Here is an 18,070-nt window from a genome sequence, read left to right as displayed (position 1 = left end):
GGTTTCCCTGGACCAGCATCCCTGCATTTTACTGCAAAGCGTTCAACTTGACATCTCCTTCCATTCAGTGAATAGTAGCTGATGCTTCAGCAAGCTCAAGCGAGATAAGTTGCCAATATTACTTATGTTGATTCAACATTATGTAATGAGAATTATGAAAATAAAGACTGCAAACAGGCAAGGGTATGTTACATCTGCTTATGTTATTTAAAAGTAATTTTTGGGATGGTCTGACAAAACTTTATTAGGCCAGTCAGCCTCCCAGTTTCCATTAGAGCTGACTTGACTCATCTACTGTATATCTGCCCCATTTTGGTACCAACCTTTGAAGTTGTTCAGGAGGGCCACTGTATATTAGTGAGTATGTTAATGACATACAGAGGAATTAAAGGTACTGTATTTGATGATGCTTTGAATATTTCATCTTAACAATTACCAACATAGTGAGGGTTGAATAAAGAAAGAAATGGAAAATAATTTTTAACAAAATTTTGGTAAGTTCTGAGATGACTCTTAGTGATGTTAAGTGTTGCTTTGTTCTAATGATGTAAAGTGTATAATAGTGCTACTAAAGATAAAGGGTGGCTCATAATGAGTCACCCTTGAAGCTACTGTACCACATTTCCTAGTTTTCAGCAGCTGCTAGTTCAGCTGAGTACAGGAAAGATGTTCAGACAATCTCTTCATATAGCTGTTATGAAGACTAACTCATGTATAAAAGGGTTTGTGTCATTTCTAGTCATTACAGTTATGTTACTGTCTGTATGTATGTACATACAGCATATATAGTGCAGGGGGTTTTAACTTATCCATTAATAATGAAAAAGTAGACAATGACAGACCATTCTACTGAGAAAGAGGAACTGGAGTGTGGAAAAATTGTTTAACTCAGAGGTTTGAGTGTTTGGCCTTGTTTAGGATACAGTTGCTTTGAGATCAAGATATGTATGAGGTAGAGGATATTACCGAAAATAATTTAAGGCAAATGCTTAGAAAATTTTGAAAATGTCATTCGAAAAATGGGTGATGGTGGAAAATGGTGTAATTGAAAGTTGAGAATATTTTAGGAATTCTAGACATTTACAATACACTTTAATTTTCTCCCTTCTATGTTATTCAATGTACACTGTGGTGCTGCTCTCTAAACTTCAACTTTTTCAAAGAATAATTATTTTCAACTTTAAATTTTCATGTACGAGTTATTTTTAGTTATGTTTAGACTTAGGTCACTGAAGGCCATACCTGACACACTTAATGACTAACTAACCCACATAGAGAACATCTTACTCCTACCCCCTCCAACCCTCTCTTTACCTGAGAATAAGTGTACAATACCACTAACACCTAAATACCTACCAGACCATAAAATTTTACCCTTTTTCACACTGATTCAAGTCAATTTGACATACCATAATTTAAAACATGAAAAAGTTATGATAATCAGCAATTTATAATAATTTTCCACAAATGTGTGGGTCAGCCATGAATACATGATGGCAGTTCTCCAAGCTGCACTCCCACTTGCAACCTCTCTCGTCAGGTTCTAAACTACGAGGTAATTTCTCTCGCTGAAAGATTAATGTTTTCCACATGCAGAAATCATAAAGAAAATCCCACTGTGACTAGCATGAGCCCTAATAACTAAAACTCCCAGCTAAGAGTAAAACTGGACTTCTTTTAATTTACTGTGAAATCTGCCCTTCAAAAGTTTTGTTCAAGCTGCCCAAGACAGAGGCAGAATCCAACTATCATCTAGATAAATACAGCGTATTATGCATAATTTCATTCTCTTTATCATGACTCTCACACACTTTGTCTTCCTTTATTCATCAATTTTATGTAATTTGGCAAGATCTCCCATTTACCATGAAAGAAAACTTCTAGCAAAATATATGCCTCAGATGTATGAGAATTAATCTATTTACATTATATTTCATTCACTTATGCCAGTCCTCAAGTCCTCTTCTCCTATGGTACAAGATGGCCATCATTCATCCTTTCCAAATCCCTTACAAAATGTGTTCTGGTATGGTGTTGTCCTTCTAGAGTAAACCCCAAATACAGTCATGTTTTTCACGCCCGACAGTGTTCATACTTTCCCCCCACACACGCACAAACAGCATGAGAGAGAAACAAACCCGGTACCTATACTCTGCTTCCCCTCCAGTATCAATCAACTAACACATACATTAACAATAAAAATAAATAAAATAAATCAACATAGCCACATCTAACTCCTAAAGTACACATCAATACAACATAAACTGAAAAACATTTACCGTGGGATCTACCTAATGACCTTCCTGAAGAAAGAGTTGGATTCTACAGCATACACTAGGACTACTATTCAGAATATTCTCATCCAGCTACTGTCTGGGTCTTAATATGTCTCACGAGTATTAATAAATAAGCGATCTAATGATTCAGTCATACACAATCATGACCGAAAGGTTATTTTGTGCTTCCATCCAGAGAGACAAGTGTGCAATTATGACTTAAGAAGATAGTGAGTGAAAATCTTATCACTTCCAATAAGGAAAATAACATCAAGAGACCAATCAACACCTGTTTATTTTTCTGGTTGGAGGTCGAGGATTGTCTTTTATGGGCAGAGCGGTCGATGGGCGCTGGACTGGCCGAGGGAGAGGAGTGGAGGCTACTTCCATACACCGAACTCGCATCGTCGTCGTCGTCAACCCGCACTCTTTTCATTGTTACTGCGGAGAAAAAAACATTGACCAATTACAACATGTTCTGAAATATATACAAGTGTCAAAGAAATATATATTGTCCCTCTTCATTCTATCTCAGGAGCTATAGAGGAAACATTCACGAGTGAATCACTAAAGCAGTTTCCCTCATTTGAAAGTTTTGTCTATTTATGTTTTAGTGCAGAGGTGAGACCAGGAAATTAATATGGGGTAGGATGGGAGGAAGCCGGGTCTGACTGATAGATCAACCACAGTGATGAGCAGTGTCTTATGGGGTGCAGGAGCCAGTTTCCACATATACAAAAAAATAGACAACTGAGAATTATATCAAAATATAATCACAGCCTATGACAAGAAATACAAGCCACTACAAACACATTCATTATAAACAAATTAACAATTGACAAATACAAATAATATAAATAGCATTAATAACAATATATGTCATGAATGTCAACAATAGAACTGCAGTTAGTCACTCTAGTAACTGGTAAAGTCATATACGTTCAATATTATACTTTCGGGTCAACTTACAAATAGCCTCCCGAGCCGACATCCTTTTTCTTTTGAATTCTCCGTCTCTTACTAACTCTCCCGTAATTAATGATTTTTTCAATTCTAGAAAACAAAACAAAAATATGAATGAATCTGAAACCAACAATTACTGATACTGGAATTATGGGTCAATTCATCAGAAATATATTGTTCACTAGTGATGTTCCAAGTTGAGTATTGTGTGACCACTGCTACAAAATATACAGTACTACATGTTTCACCCTCTAGCCTTTACCTGAGAACATTGAAAGGTTACAACCCTCTATAGACATACACTCTGGTGACTGAGGGCCTTTTACCCAAAGTTTGACCCCTTAACGGTAAGCCCGGGCCACCCATGGTAGTGTATTCTGTCCGAACTGTTTTGCCTTTATTATAAGAGCTTGAATGGGTGTAGGAAGTGTGACTCAGGATGATGAACAATTAACTAACAGAAACACACCATCACTGTTGAGTATTACTGAACTAGACAACAACTGCTGTGGTGGAAAAAGTCTTAATGATCACAACTGAGACAATACTAAAGTAATATAACTACACTAAAATAAATAACTCACTTAATGTTATTCTTCCTTTTGTTTCTTTCTTATGTTTTTTAAAATCTTTTTTGCGGTCCTTATCTTTTTTCTTTTTCTTATCCGTTTGCGAGGCTTCTCTATTAGTTCGTGTTACTGGGAGAGGCTGGATGGTTTTGGCCGTCAAAATTTGCCGCTGCCAGTCTGTTGTTTTCAACATGGCATCAAATCTCTCAGATAAAGATACATCTGAAAAACAATAAAAATTATGTTCTAGAAAACAGATCAATAAATAAATAAAGGAACAATAGATAAACAGTATAATTTATATTTTTCATACAAACAAGAAAACACTACATTAATTGTAAATGCTTACTAAAATGTAGCCAAAACATCAAGTTACCATTAGAATTGAAATTTGAGCATGAATCATATTGTACTTACCAGCAGGTTGTGAAAGTACTGGGTGAAAAGTGGGATCGACTCGTGCATAACGTTCACTCGCTGGTTGTGTGTGTGGGTCTGGAGGGGCTGCAGGGGGGACCAAGCCTTGTAGACGTGTGCATAGCACACATGTAATAGGCGGAACACACTTGCACTGCACAGCAGGAATACGTCCTCCCCCGCCCCCTCGTCTGACTCCGGCACAGAGACCAGCTCCTGCCCTCACTAGACGTCTTCTTTTGATTGCTCGCAGACCTTGGGTGCGAGCAGACACAAACGATGTATCGGAAACGCTGCCGCCCACGCCGTCCTCGACACGGCTATGATAACCATTTACGGCAGTACGGGCAGTGGGGGCAGCCAGGCACGTAAGGGCAGGGTCGTGGACATCTAAATGAGCGGGATCGCGTAAAGTCATCCCTCTCCAACGACTCCCCTCTTCCAACTGGACTGCGCCTTTTGTGTTGCGCACGTGCCTGGGAGACACACAATGTTAGTAAATCCTAAAACAAGTAAAGAACCACAATAACAACCAAATAACTTATATCAACAAGGTGGTCATGAAGAATCTCAATACGGGGAGAGGCAGATAGTGAGGAGACAAAGGAAAATATTGTACTTTTAACACCACCTTTGTAAACAAATACCAAACTTGATCAAATTTTTACCATAACTATAACATCTACAGAGTTTCACCTGTACACCATCCACCAAATTAACACTCCCCAGCATCTGACAGCCTTAGTCACATAAAAGTCTAAATCCTATTTCTCAAGTCCTCAGTCAACTATTTATACTTCTCCTTGGGCACCACACCCTCAGATACAATCTCTGGAGCCTTATCATCATTGTTGTCAGTCTGTGGGTGTCCTAACTGGTGGTTTAGTACAGTAATAGCCTCTTAAAGACACCACCTGGGACACCATTCATCACCACTTATAGCCTGGGAGTTTGGGCTCATGGGTGACAGACAGGAAAGGGAAAAGAAAGACCTGACCTAACATTTCATCTAATTCTGGTTAATGGTGACCCCCCCAAACCTCATGCTGAAGGTGAAGAACTAAAATGTCTCATGGACCTGTTGACGTTTTTCTCGGAATAAAATACCGTATTCGTCATCTTTTTCGGAGCTTGGAAAAAGACTGGTGAATGTCATAGATAACTTAAGACCAAGTAATTCATAAACAACTCTCAAGTCGTTTATCTAGCCTTGTAGGACACACACACACACACACACACACACACACACACACACGAGTAAAGGAGACATACCAGAGAAAGAAAAACCTCACTAAAAAAAAATATTAATTTCCAATACAAAATTCAAAGGTTAAATTACTACCACATATATCACAGGTAAAGTAATTAGCAGAGCCCACCAACTGATCAAGACTAATTACTTGTTAACTGGAAGGGATTCAACCAAATCCTCATCAAATGGTACTCTAGCACACTTACAGTCCACACAAGCAGGTACTGTACTCATACACACACACAGGTAGGTATTAGACACACACATAAGCAGAGGCACTTAACAAAACTCACACACTTGCAACAATTCAAAATGAGGTGTTAATTCTTCTACAGGCAAAACCATGTCCTTTGCTCCTTTACGAGATGCATCATTGTTTAAAATACATGACCATTCTAAGATACCTCCCTAATGACGAACCAAGAACCACGTCCCCTATACATGACTTACTGGGGGGATGAAAAAAGTGAACATCAAACAAGTGGAAAATGGAAGCCATCTTAAGTGAAATGCACTACTTAAGCACTCACACAATGGGCATAAGTACTGTGCACATTAAGTACTCTCACATTAAGCATATGTATACAGTACATAAAATACTCTCACACATTAGACAAGTATACACATTGCCTACTCACACACAAAAGGCATAAATACCCACTCACATATTAGGCGGAAATACACTAGAATGTTAGGTACAGTAAATTAAGTACTCACGTATATATTTTTTGTTGTTGTAAGATTCTGTACTCAAGGTCTGCCACCTGCGCCTGTAACCACGTCCACCGAGATGCTACCCACGCCCGGGCCCTGCAGTACCGATAAAACGCCCTCTCCCGCCTGCAACACAAACAACACGTTAGTAGGTGTACACTGTAACACACTACAATACAACACTCCTGCTACTTTCTCAGTTATCAATGGCAAGTAAAAATAACATCTCTTAGTAAAAATAACTTTCTCGGTTATCAATGGCAAGTTAAAATAACATCTTAGTAAAAAATAGCAAGTAATAATGATATACAAATTTATTTTAACAAAGAATAATAATTTCAAGGCTTTTATTAACGAGTATGGTACAGTATTACAGGTCTGAACAGGTATGGCCTACACCAAGCTGACGACGCCGAATTCAACTGCTGTTCGTGTCCTAACCTGTACTGTTGCATCATGTTACTACCCCCGGCTGAGCTGTCTGTCTGTGCACAAGGTCAGCCATGGTTCATCCCCTTTTCACTGTTCAAAATATCCTGAGGTATCTTCAACACGTAGGTTTATATTATACTGTAATGGTTTATGTAACAGGTGACTATAATATTACAAGCGAGTAACACTGTATGGAGGCGTCACATAAGATGCATACACAACAAACATTAAGCATGTAACACCACCAAGCACCTTCTTAAACTTGAATATATATTTGAGAATTAATACACTGGCCACGTTTGGTGTTTGTTTTGTACAGCTTAAGCAACTGCATATAAATTGACACCTTCCCTTAACAAAATACTCATATACACACACATTCAAAACAGTCAAAATAATTCTGTAACATAAATCCCAGACCCCGAAGCTAAGCAAACATGAAAACACCGACATTGTTATTCCATGACACACTACCAGTGCTGATGACTAAACACACAAGAGCACAAGCCATACACCATGTTAAAAAAAATCAAGTACTATTTTCATTTGCCTTCCAGTATTTGATCTTGTTCACTTCCCTGTCGACGGCCCGTGATGTATTGGTTGTTATAAATTATTACTGCTGGCTACTTCACCTCACGACCGCCTCCTACACGTGATTGATGGTTGAAGCGAAGTGTGAGTAGGTTGTCAGGGTGGTTGGGTGTATATTTTAAGTGTAAGAGTGTGTGTGTGTGTGTTTGTGTGTGTGTGTGTGTATAAGAGACTGAGACCCACACAACTCAGCATGTGCAATGTTAAATACGGTTATGTAAGGGTGATGGATGGGCACTCACAATGACCCTACCAAGTCCATAACATAACGTATATACCAGTTGGTGATCACTAATCCCTAAAAATAAATAAATAATAAAAAAACACATGGATAACTAAGACATTTTGACACACCCTGTATACTCCAGGTGCGGGGTGGATGTGGCGTTTATTAAGACACACCCTGCACACCACCCCAGGCCTAGGTAAAAGGTGGCTGGGAGAGTTAACTAGTTGTTCACCTGATATAAACCAAACCTAACCCAACTAGGGCTAGACCTTCTCCCTTTCACGACACAGTGACATTTCCACCCTTACTCAACACCTCTCCCCTTCTCTCTCTCCATCAAAGAAAAACGGGAAAGGCTCTATCACTCTCCCATAATAGGAAAGGATAGACTATCTCTCAAAATAGGAAAGTGTGCATCTCTCTCGCTCTCAAAATAGGAAAGACTCTCCCTCTCTCTCAAATAAGAATAGGCGAATCTCTCTCTCTCTCTCTCTCTCAAAAACAGAAAAGGGTGTCTGTCTGTCTCTCTCCTCTACCGTGTGCTCGCAGTATATTACCACGGTAAGTGATAAGCTTAAAAAAATAACCCAGTGAAATTTATACCCGCCCGAGTCTCCCTCCATCCTTCCTTCCCTGGGAGGAGGAAGGGGGAGAGGAGGTAACAGGAGGGATAGGGGAGGAGGATAAGGAAAGAGGAGGAGGGCGAGGAGAGGAAGAAAGGGGAGAAATGAGAGATGAAAGGAGGGAGAGGAGAAAGGAAAGCAGAGAGGTGAAAGAGGAACGGAAATAGAGGAAGGAGGGGGAGAGAAAAGAGGAGAGAGAAAGGTAAACAGGAAGACAAGTAGGTAGGTAGGTAGGTAGGTAGGTAGGTAGGTAGGTTTGGAGGGGTAAAAATAATACCAATATCAAAATTCACGTTGTCGGTTTCAGTGGTTCGTTTTCATCTCAGTTGAGTCACCTCGGCCCCACAACTTCTAGACCACAGTGTGACTCAGGTCTAGTTCCTACCAGGCATGACAAACAACCTTCCCCTCCCCAACACTACCGCCCCCTCCCCTCCTTGCGCCTCACTCACTCTTCCCTTGTCCACAGTGTAATAACTAGTGACTCACACACACACATCTGCCACATACCAGCCAACACACACACCTGCCCCCATACACCACAGTCAACACATACACACACTTGCCAATCAACACACACACACACACACACACACACACACACACACACACACACACAACCTTTCCAGTAGACACCCACATGACCTTCACATAAATGTCAGATAGATATGGATAAGTGACCAGGAAATTCTGTGTCACTGAACACACAGGAGAAGTAATAACAGCGAGAGCATGACTTACACACACGCACTACCTGCTACCTTCCATACATTCTTTCCTCCCCTGAATGCCTACCTTTCCTCCTCCTCTTACCACCCATACATTCTTTCCTCCCCTGAATGCCTACCTTTCCTCCCCCTCTTACCTTCTATACATTCTTTCCTCCACTGTATGCCTACCTTTCCTCCCCCTCTTACCACCCATACATTCTTTCCTCCACTGTATGCCTACTTTTCCTCCCCCTCTTACCTTCTATACATTCTTTCCTCCACTGTATGCCTACCTTTCCGGGTCTAGGACAACTTACCTCACTCTCCTTCTCTCACTTAGCAAGATTCACAAAGATTCTGTACTCTAATTTCGTCTCTTAGCTGATGCTACGTGAAGCCATCAAGTTAAGGTAGGGTCACCCAGTTAGTTGAGTTAGCTACTGTACAAAATCTACAATGCCTTTAACTACAAAACCTACAATACCCAATTCCTTCAAAATCAACAATAACCCATACTACAAACTTTACAATACTACACCTACAAAAAATGCCCTATACATACCAAATCTACATTACTACACCTACAAAACCCTATCTACAAAATCTACGATACCCTATGAAGTACCGTGCGTGAAACAGGTGGCCCACGATAGTACACACACCCCCCCTCGATATCGGCAACACATTTTGTTAACATTAGACTCGTCAATTTCCACTGATAAGATACGTCAACGTGAGAGAGAGATTAGCCAGCAGTGGATAATATTAGTCAGCCCTGGAGAACATTGACCATCACTCAGACTACAGCAGCGGGAAGGATAGGACACGGTCACCCCGAGAAAGTAGAAAGGTTATTAAATTCTAGTGAGGTGGTGAGGGACCGGGGGGGGGGCAGTCCGCATGCAGCAGGGGAGGGCTAACCGACTCCACGTCTCTCATTACAACCCCACACCACGTCTACTCAACGTACTATCACCGTTACCACCACCACCCTACCACCTTATCACTACAGTAACCACGATTCCTCATCCTACCACCTCTACCACCTTAACCTACCACCACCACCCCCTCACCACAGCCACCCTACCACCACTACTACTACCATACTACATAAGCTTACATGTTTCTGGTTCCTGTACACATAGACGTGACTCATAACCTAGATAAGAGAACTTTTTACTATAGACTCATTCTCTCTCTCTCTCCCTTATCTCTCTCGTGGTAAAACATGTTATACATTATACGGCTCCAACATCAGCCTCTACACACACACAGTTCCCTTTATATATGTATGTAAACAAACAAACATTAAGGGGGTCAAGACGAGACGATGGAGAATATTTACTATTTGGTGGTTAGGTTAGGTTTAGGTTGGTTTGGTTTAGGTTAGGTTAAGTTTCTTCCTCGCTTCCTTGGTCAACCTTAAACCCCACGGGAGGTAAAAGTAACTGTCTTCCCGTTCACTCGCCCAGTTATATACATAAGACAGTTAACTGGGTCGGTGGCGGCTAGGTGGACTGGTGAGGTGTAGACTGGTGAGCCCCTACCACAAACACACATGCGTAATTGCGTATACGCTATCATGACGCCATCAATACGCATCACCAGCCGCCCTACGCACAGTCATCACACATCCAGGGATAAATGTTAGTGTGGAAGTTCGTGATATCAGCCAGAGATTTCGGCGTGAGTGTATCAACAACTACCTCGTGTGTGTGTGTGTCTAAGGCAGTATGAACCATCACCCCCTTCCTCCTCACCTGTCCTAGGAATAACACAACAGCACATTTCCCAGCTCCCCCTCCCCAAGGGTTCACTAGCGCCATTAAACTCTATATAAACCCCATTAACAGGGTCAGCTAATGCCCCCCCTCCCCTATTAAGACATGGACCCCTAATTTCAATAGTTAGGTTGGCGTCTACGTATTTGGTTGAATCTCCCTCGCGTATCCGGCCTAGATACCCGGAAATAACACGGTGACATCCTCTCCAGTGAGCCAGCCGCATCCCAGTGCTTATCCCGGTCCGTTATCAAGTGTTCATCCCGGTACGCCCAAGCTGCTTCCCCCCCGGTACACTTCACTCACAGCAGGGGCGTGTGGCTTTGGCTGCAGGGGAGATCACAAACACAGTGGAGGCGAGATAAAAAAAAAAGCAAGGCCACTGACTTCAAGCAACCAACTGTCTACCTGTCTGCCACACCTGTCTGTTACACCTGTCCGCTACATGGATGAGGTCACGTGAGATGGAGATGATGATGATGATGATGATGATGATGATGATGATGATAATAATAATAATCCATAACAAACTTACTAAACTGTTTCATTAGATATTCTCGTTCAATAAATTAAGACTGGTTTATCAGGTACGCTAATTAATTCCACACGGAAGTACCTCCTAGAACGACCAAGAAACTCCAACCCCATCTCCAAGCTGAAAGGTATATTTTTTTCTTAAAGCTGACCGAATAACCTTTGACGGCGGCAAAGGCTTAAAGCCCCTAGCCAATGACCTGTGACCTCTTGACCCCGACCTTTCCCTCCACCCCCACCCTCTACCTTCACCTGGTCCGGGACACGTTAACTAATACAACCTCACCACGACACTTCATCCGTGTTTGATGGTGACGGTGATCAGCTGACGGCCCGACATACACTCACCCAGGGCATCATGTGTTAGTGGGTGATGGTGCCCTCAATCCCTTCCTCATACCCTCATTCAGTCACTCACTCCCTCACTGAACACTGTAACTCACACTCTCTCATACATTTCCTCCCTCACCCACTCACCCCATCCCTCCCTCCCTCCTTCCCTCAGTCTTCACACCATCACTACGCCCTGACTCTCACCATCCTCTTTTATACAACTATTGAAAGTATATTTTCCCTCCCTCTCGTGGCCTCCCCTCCTTCTCCCTCTCACCAAGACAAACATCCCTCTCCCTCCCTACCACTAATACCCAGATGTGTCCACTGACTCCTCCAACGGTAAACACAACTCACCCGAAGGGAAAGAGAAGACTGCCGCTATAATCCGCTCCAGAATTCCCCCCCGTCTCTTACATTTCGACGACAAGTCTTGCTAGTTTTCCTGACCGGGAGTGTAATGATTTGACCCAATTTATTGAACCAGAGCTAAAACACACACACTTAACATCACCCCTCAAAACCAGGATTCAGTATCACAAAGGTTCGTTATGACACATTCTCAGTCAGCCTCAGGCAAATAGAAATATGGGGAAAGCATCTGCCTCACCTAAGGTACGACACAAAGATGGATTCCCAAGGGTTCCTCCCAAGTTATAACTCCACCCCCCCCCCCAGGCGAGACACGAGAGCACATCTGATTAACTTTAGAAAAAAATAAAAAAATAAAAAATCTGAATTATCAAAGCGTCGAAAGCTCGTGATCTGTGAATCCGCATATAAGTGACTGGAAAAGTAGGACTACATCTGACGGACTGTTTTTATAGACTAGTGGGGCTTAAACTGGTGACTCTCACTACTGCCAGTCACGATGAAACTGTTAACTGTCGCTACTCAGGTCTGGCAACGAGACAGAGACCGCAGGATGATGCTGTTGCTGCTACCCGATAACACCCAGTTGAGCATCGCGTGCAGCTGTCGTGTTGTACTGTGCTGCCCCCCTCACCACGTTAATACACTATGACGACAACTGCACTATAACCCCTCAAGTATAAGGTGTAAGTCACTATAGCTGAATGGTGACAGTGAAGGACGTGTCGAGTCAGGGAGGAAGTAGAGGATAGCTCACCATGACGCGGGAGATAGGTACACGCGCTGTTGTCTCCGGGTGTGTAGTCCAGGACCTCGTGGTGATAGTGGTAGACCTCATGGTGGTTGGCGGTGGTGACGGTTACGCTAGTGGTGGTGGTGGTGGTAAAACTCCTCCCCTGGACGGTGTGTGTGTGTGTGGCAGTAGTAGTCAGTCGTCACGCACACTCACCACGCCAACAGAACAAGATGATACACCGTGTCTCAGTCTTCCACCCGGGCTGACAGTCTTGTAACTGCTTATTTGTAATCCTCTTTAATGCAACTCACGCCATCACTACCACCACTACTACCCTGACCACTAATCTTACTAACTCACTTTATACTTCCTCTTCCTCTGAAATTCGCCTACCTACCTGAGACACACACATCACACCAACTCTTAATTAGATCTGTCACAGGTATACAAGAATCGTCAATACAACACGCTAGGTGGAGAGTGAAGACCAGTGCAAACTCGTGGCTTTAGAGGGCAGAACACACACAACACCCCACCGTCATTTCTTCAGGCCTTCACGACAATAAATAAAAGATCCCAGATAGCTGTACATTTGTGACTCCTTGATAAATACATAATAAAAACAAAAGTGACGTAGTGAGATGAAAGTTACACAGGAACAACGTAACGTAATATCATCTACGCAAATTACGGTGTTACGGTATCTTATTCTCGTTCGAAAATATAGTCTCCGGAAGTCTTACACCCACAATTAGGTAGTTTAGTAGTTATGTAAACACCAACAATTTATAATCATATCTGTCTGTCTATCTTTATCTATTTATCAGTGTGTGTGTGTGTGTGTGTGTGTGTAACGAATTATCTATCTGTCTGTCTGTGTGTACAATGAATTTCACACTCTTCTTTACACACCCACGTTTATTTTCTTACTATTTAAACATTTCCATATATTTCAATTCACATTAATCTCTCTCTCTCTCTCTCTCTCACACACACCATTCACAGTCGACCCGCGTTAGTTACATTTTACGGTAATACAGTTCATTACGCGTGACGGCGACAACAACCGCTCAACCCTAGCCTAACCAAACCTTTACCAACTCTATATGATGCAATGGTGTGTCTAGTTGTTATGGTCTGTGTTCAAACTTACGCGACCATTTACACAACAGTTACGGCAATACCCGTCAATACTGACTACGGGTACGGTAAAAATTGGACAGTAACCGTAAAAAAAGAAGTATAGGCTGTATATATATATACACACACACACACACACACACACACACACACACACACACACACACACACACACACACACACACACACACACACACACACACTGCTACGACATCAAGCCCCTCATAACACCATCTGTGAGGGAGTTACTACACCACGTGATGCCCCTCGTAACATCATCTGTGAGGGAGTTACTACACCACGTGATGCCCCTCGTAACACCATCTGTGAGGGAGTTACTACACCACGTGATGCCCCTCATAACACCATCTGTGAGGGAGTTACTACACCACGTGATGCCCCTCATAACACCATCTGTGAGGGAATTACTACACCACGTAACACCATCTGTGAGTTACTACACCACGTGATGCCCCTCATAACACCATGAGGGAACACCACGTGATGCCCCTCATAACACCATCTGTGAGGGAATTACTACACCACGTGATGCCCTTCATAACACCATCTGTGAGGGAGTTACTACACCACGTGATGCCCCTCATAACACCATCTGTGAGGGAGTTACTACACCACGTGTCTGCTGTTCAACACCTCAGCGCACAAGATCTACATGACCTCCACTGTAAACATTAATCAGTATGTTACTTCACCTTTCTCTAATGAAGACTTTTGTTAAACCACCAATGTATGTAATAAGTCATTTACAGTATGTCCAATGTATATTTTCAGGCTGCAAAACTTTTTCAATAAACCGTTAATTATTGTTACACACACTAATCTGTCTCAAGTTATGGCATGGGCGTAAGATGTCCCCATACCAATTCCCTTGTCCCCATTGCAACAGTGCAGAAGGTAATACCACGAGCATTGATCATCTAAACAAAATAATTGAAAATAAGTCGACACGTGTGGCGGGGAGGTGGCACGCGTACTGCTGCTTGGTCACCTCCGGCTATTTTGAGACTGGGTGGAGTATGAGGGTGGAGTGTGAGGGTGGTGGGTGGAGAGTGAGGGTGGTGGGTGGAGTGTGGTGGTGGGTGAGGGGGTGGGTGGAGTGTGAGGGGTGGTGGGTGGAGTGTGAGGGTGGTGGGTGGAGTGTGAGGGCGGTGGAGAGTGTGGTAAGGTGGTGGGTGGAGTGCGAGGTGGGAGTGGAGTGTGAGGGGGTGGTGGGTGGAGTGTGAGGGGGTGGTGGGTGGAGTGTGGAGGGTGGTGGGTGGAGTGTGAGGGTGTACTGTGAGGATGGTGGGTGGAGTATGAGGCAGGTGGGTGGAGTGTGAGGGTGGTGGGTGGAGTGTGCGGGTGGTGGTGGTACATGCACTTGGGTGGAATGTGCACTTTTATTTACCTGACCCACCCGCATTCTTCTTAACTTCACCCAACCCAACCCAACCCAACAGCCATAAAAATGCCCCTGGTTGTATTAATGATAAGCACATAAAACGCGACACATTTTTCACGTGTCAAGATAATGATTTTTTTTCCGCGATTTTATTTCCGTCTGCCGACCTGTCAGACCGCAATCGGAGGGAAGGAGAGGACGGACGAAGGAGGCAGAATGGTGCGTGATGGAGGGAAGGAAGGAGGAAGGAGGAGGAGGGAGGGAGGAGGGAGGGAGGAGGGGGAGGGAGGAGGAGGAAGGGGAAGGAAGGAGAAAAGGAGGAAAAGGAAGGAGAGGAGGAGGATTTAGCACTCACACGCGCGCAGGTATGTAAGACGGGGGTAAGGCCAGAGGAGACAGTATGCACACCACGGCAGGCAGACAGCCACCCCCACTCGCCCTTCTTCACCAGCGATACTCAGACCCCCCCACAAGACCTACCCCCAGAGAGCAGCAACACGCGACTGTACCCCCTCAGAAGGCAGCAATACGCGGCAGTACCCCCTCAGAGGCAGCAATACGCAGCGAGTACCCCTCTCCAGAGGCAGCAGCCGCGACAGTACCCTCCCCAGAGATTAACAACACGTGACAGTACCCCACAGAAAGCAGCAACACGCGACAGTACCCCTCAGGGCAGTAAGAAGCGGCAGTACCTCCCTAAACTATTACCATTACCGCCAATTACGGTCCCAAACTCCCTGAACACGAAGACTCAACCCCTTGAACACCATGTCAACCCGAGGAAAGGGTTAAGGCGTCGTAATCACGTTATTGTACTCAAGGGAACTGACCTCGTACTCAAGGGGGTTAAAGACTATCGTACTCAAAGGGGGGGTGTTAACCTAATACTCTTAAGACAGTTCTAAACAGCCCACTTAAACCACCTACCACCACTTAGACCACATAAAGGGAAACAGCGCAAGCCATGTGACATCAACGGATCAATAACACCGTCCGCCAGGGTGTCTGCTCTGCTCTCTCTCTATCTCTCTCACTATCTCCCTCACTATCTCCCTCACTATCTCCCTATCTCTGTTATATTATTTTTAACCATATCTGTGACGCTGGTTAAAATAAAAATGAGGATAATGACTTGACCCTTTGAGTACGATGATTTAGCCCCTTGAGTACATTGACAGCCCTTGGAGTACTTTTTCTTGTACACGCACCGTCTCTCTCTCTCTCTAACTCTCCCACACACATCCTCTCTCTCTCTCTCTCTCCCTCACACACACAGTCACTGGCTGCCACACCAGTATCAGTTGACGATCAATAACAAGCACAAGGGCCTCAATATCCACCCAGACCGATCAATATCCAGTCGTGTTGCAAACTGCAGTAACAACACTATCCATCAATCCACCTTCTGTCGTGTGTGTGTGTGTGTGTGTGTGTGTGTGTGTGTATTCATGTCCACTTTACCCACTGCCATTACGTATCTACAATGAAATCTCATCACATAACGGACTAACTTTACCTAACCAAATCCAACCAAAACCAACCCAAATCCAACCTAACGAAAACCAAACCAAATCCAACCAAAACCAACCCAAATCCAACCTAACGAAAACCAACCCAAATCCAACCTAACCAAAACCAAACCAAATCCATCCTAACCAAAACCAAACCAAATCAACCTAACCAAACCAAATCAACAAAAACCAACCCAAATCCAACCTAACGAAAACAAACCCAAATCAACTACCAAAACCAACCCCAAATCAACCTAACGAAAACCAACCCCAAATCCAACACCAACCAACCAACCCCAATCAACCTAACGAAAACCAAACCAAATCCAGCAAAACCAACCCAAATCAACCTAACCACATCCAACCAAAACCAACCTAACGAAAACCAACCCAAATCCAACCAAGACCAACCTAACACAAAAGTAGACACACTGCGATGTTACCAACTTGGGATAAAACCTCCCATTCTTATCGACTCTGTAGTGGCATATGACCCCCTAACACCACCGCCGAGATGCAACAAGTTGGTGGGTCATTAAATCTACGAGGAGGAAAAATAAAATAGTACTCGTCGCTAATGGGCGGTTGCGTGTACCGATAGGGACGGAACTGTCGGGGTTAGGTGATAGATGGATGGATGGAGGTTAGGTGGGGTGGTGGGGGGAGGGAGGTAGGTTGGTTGGGAAAGTTAGGTTGGTTGGTAGTGAGTAGGTGAGGAGGTAGGTGGAGGGGTTGGTAGGTAGGTGGGGGTAGGTAGGTGGAGGGTTGGTAGGTGATGGGGGGTAGGTTGGGGGTTGGAGAAGGTGAGGGTTGGGAAGGACTGAAGGGGATTGGGTGAGAGAGAGAGAGAGAGAGAGAGAGAGAGAGAGAGAGAGAGAGAGAGAGAGAGAGAGAGAGAGAGAGAGAGAGCATCACCACCACGTGTTTCCTCCTCAACTCTGTGTGTGTATGTATGTGTGTGCGTGTGAACTGCCGTGTACAACCTCACCAAACAGAACAGCCAAGCCAGCGTGACACATCACCTTTATACTGCTGGTGGCCGTCTCTCACCACCACCACCACCACCACAGTCCAGTCAGTCAGTCTTAAGGCGAATTTTCAATAATGTGTGGGAGGGAGGGAAAGGGGAAGGAGGGGAAGAAAGGGGGAGGAAGGGAGGGAGAGGGTTAGGTTAAGTTAAGATAGGGTGGTTAATCTTCAGGTGATTCCCCAAAACTTTCATAATAAACAAAATGAATAAAGTTGTAATAAAAAAAAATATTTATATAAACTGAGACGAATTGTGTTTCCTAAACCACGATGCGACATGGGGGTATGCCATAGTACTCAAGGGGTTAATGCCATAGTACTCAAGGGTTAATGCCATCGTACTCCAAGGAGGTTAATGCCATCGTACTCAGGGGGTTAATGCCATAGTACTCAAGGGGTTAATGCCATCGTACTCCAAGGGGTTAATGCCATCGTACTCAAGGGGTTAATGCC

The 18,070-nt window shown here is 43.7% G+C and overlaps 1 protein-coding gene across 2 annotated transcripts in view; it reads right to left on the bottom strand.

The window, feature by feature from the left end:
• Positions 1-18,070, bottom strand: part of LOC121853686 (KAT8 regulatory NSL complex subunit 1-like) — an 87,178-nt gene that overhangs the window by 9,421 nt on the left and 59,687 nt on the right. For both annotated transcript variants that reach the window (XM_042348024.1, XM_042348026.1), the window contains exons 3-7: positions 6,195-6,317; positions 4,226-4,701; positions 3,824-4,030; positions 3,246-3,329; positions 2,566-2,717 (exon numbers count right to left, since the gene is read on the bottom strand). In XM_042348024.1, coding sequence (XP_042203958.1) covers positions 2,566-2,717; positions 3,246-3,329; positions 3,824-4,030; positions 4,226-4,701; positions 6,195-6,317 — 1,042 coding nt within the window. The remainder of the gene's footprint in view (positions 1-2,565; positions 2,718-3,245; positions 3,330-3,823; positions 4,031-4,225; positions 4,702-6,194; positions 6,318-18,070) is intronic.

This window comes from Homarus americanus, unplaced genomic scaffold, assembly GCF_018991925.1.
Source record: "Homarus americanus isolate GMGI-L3 unplaced genomic scaffold, GMGI_Hamer_2.0 scaffold4896, whole genome shotgun sequence".
Taxonomy (NCBI): domain Eukaryota; kingdom Metazoa; phylum Arthropoda; class Malacostraca; order Decapoda; family Nephropidae; genus Homarus; species Homarus americanus.
Note: the sequence above shows the minus strand (reverse complement) of the source record. Positions and strands in the feature narration are given on the sequence as shown.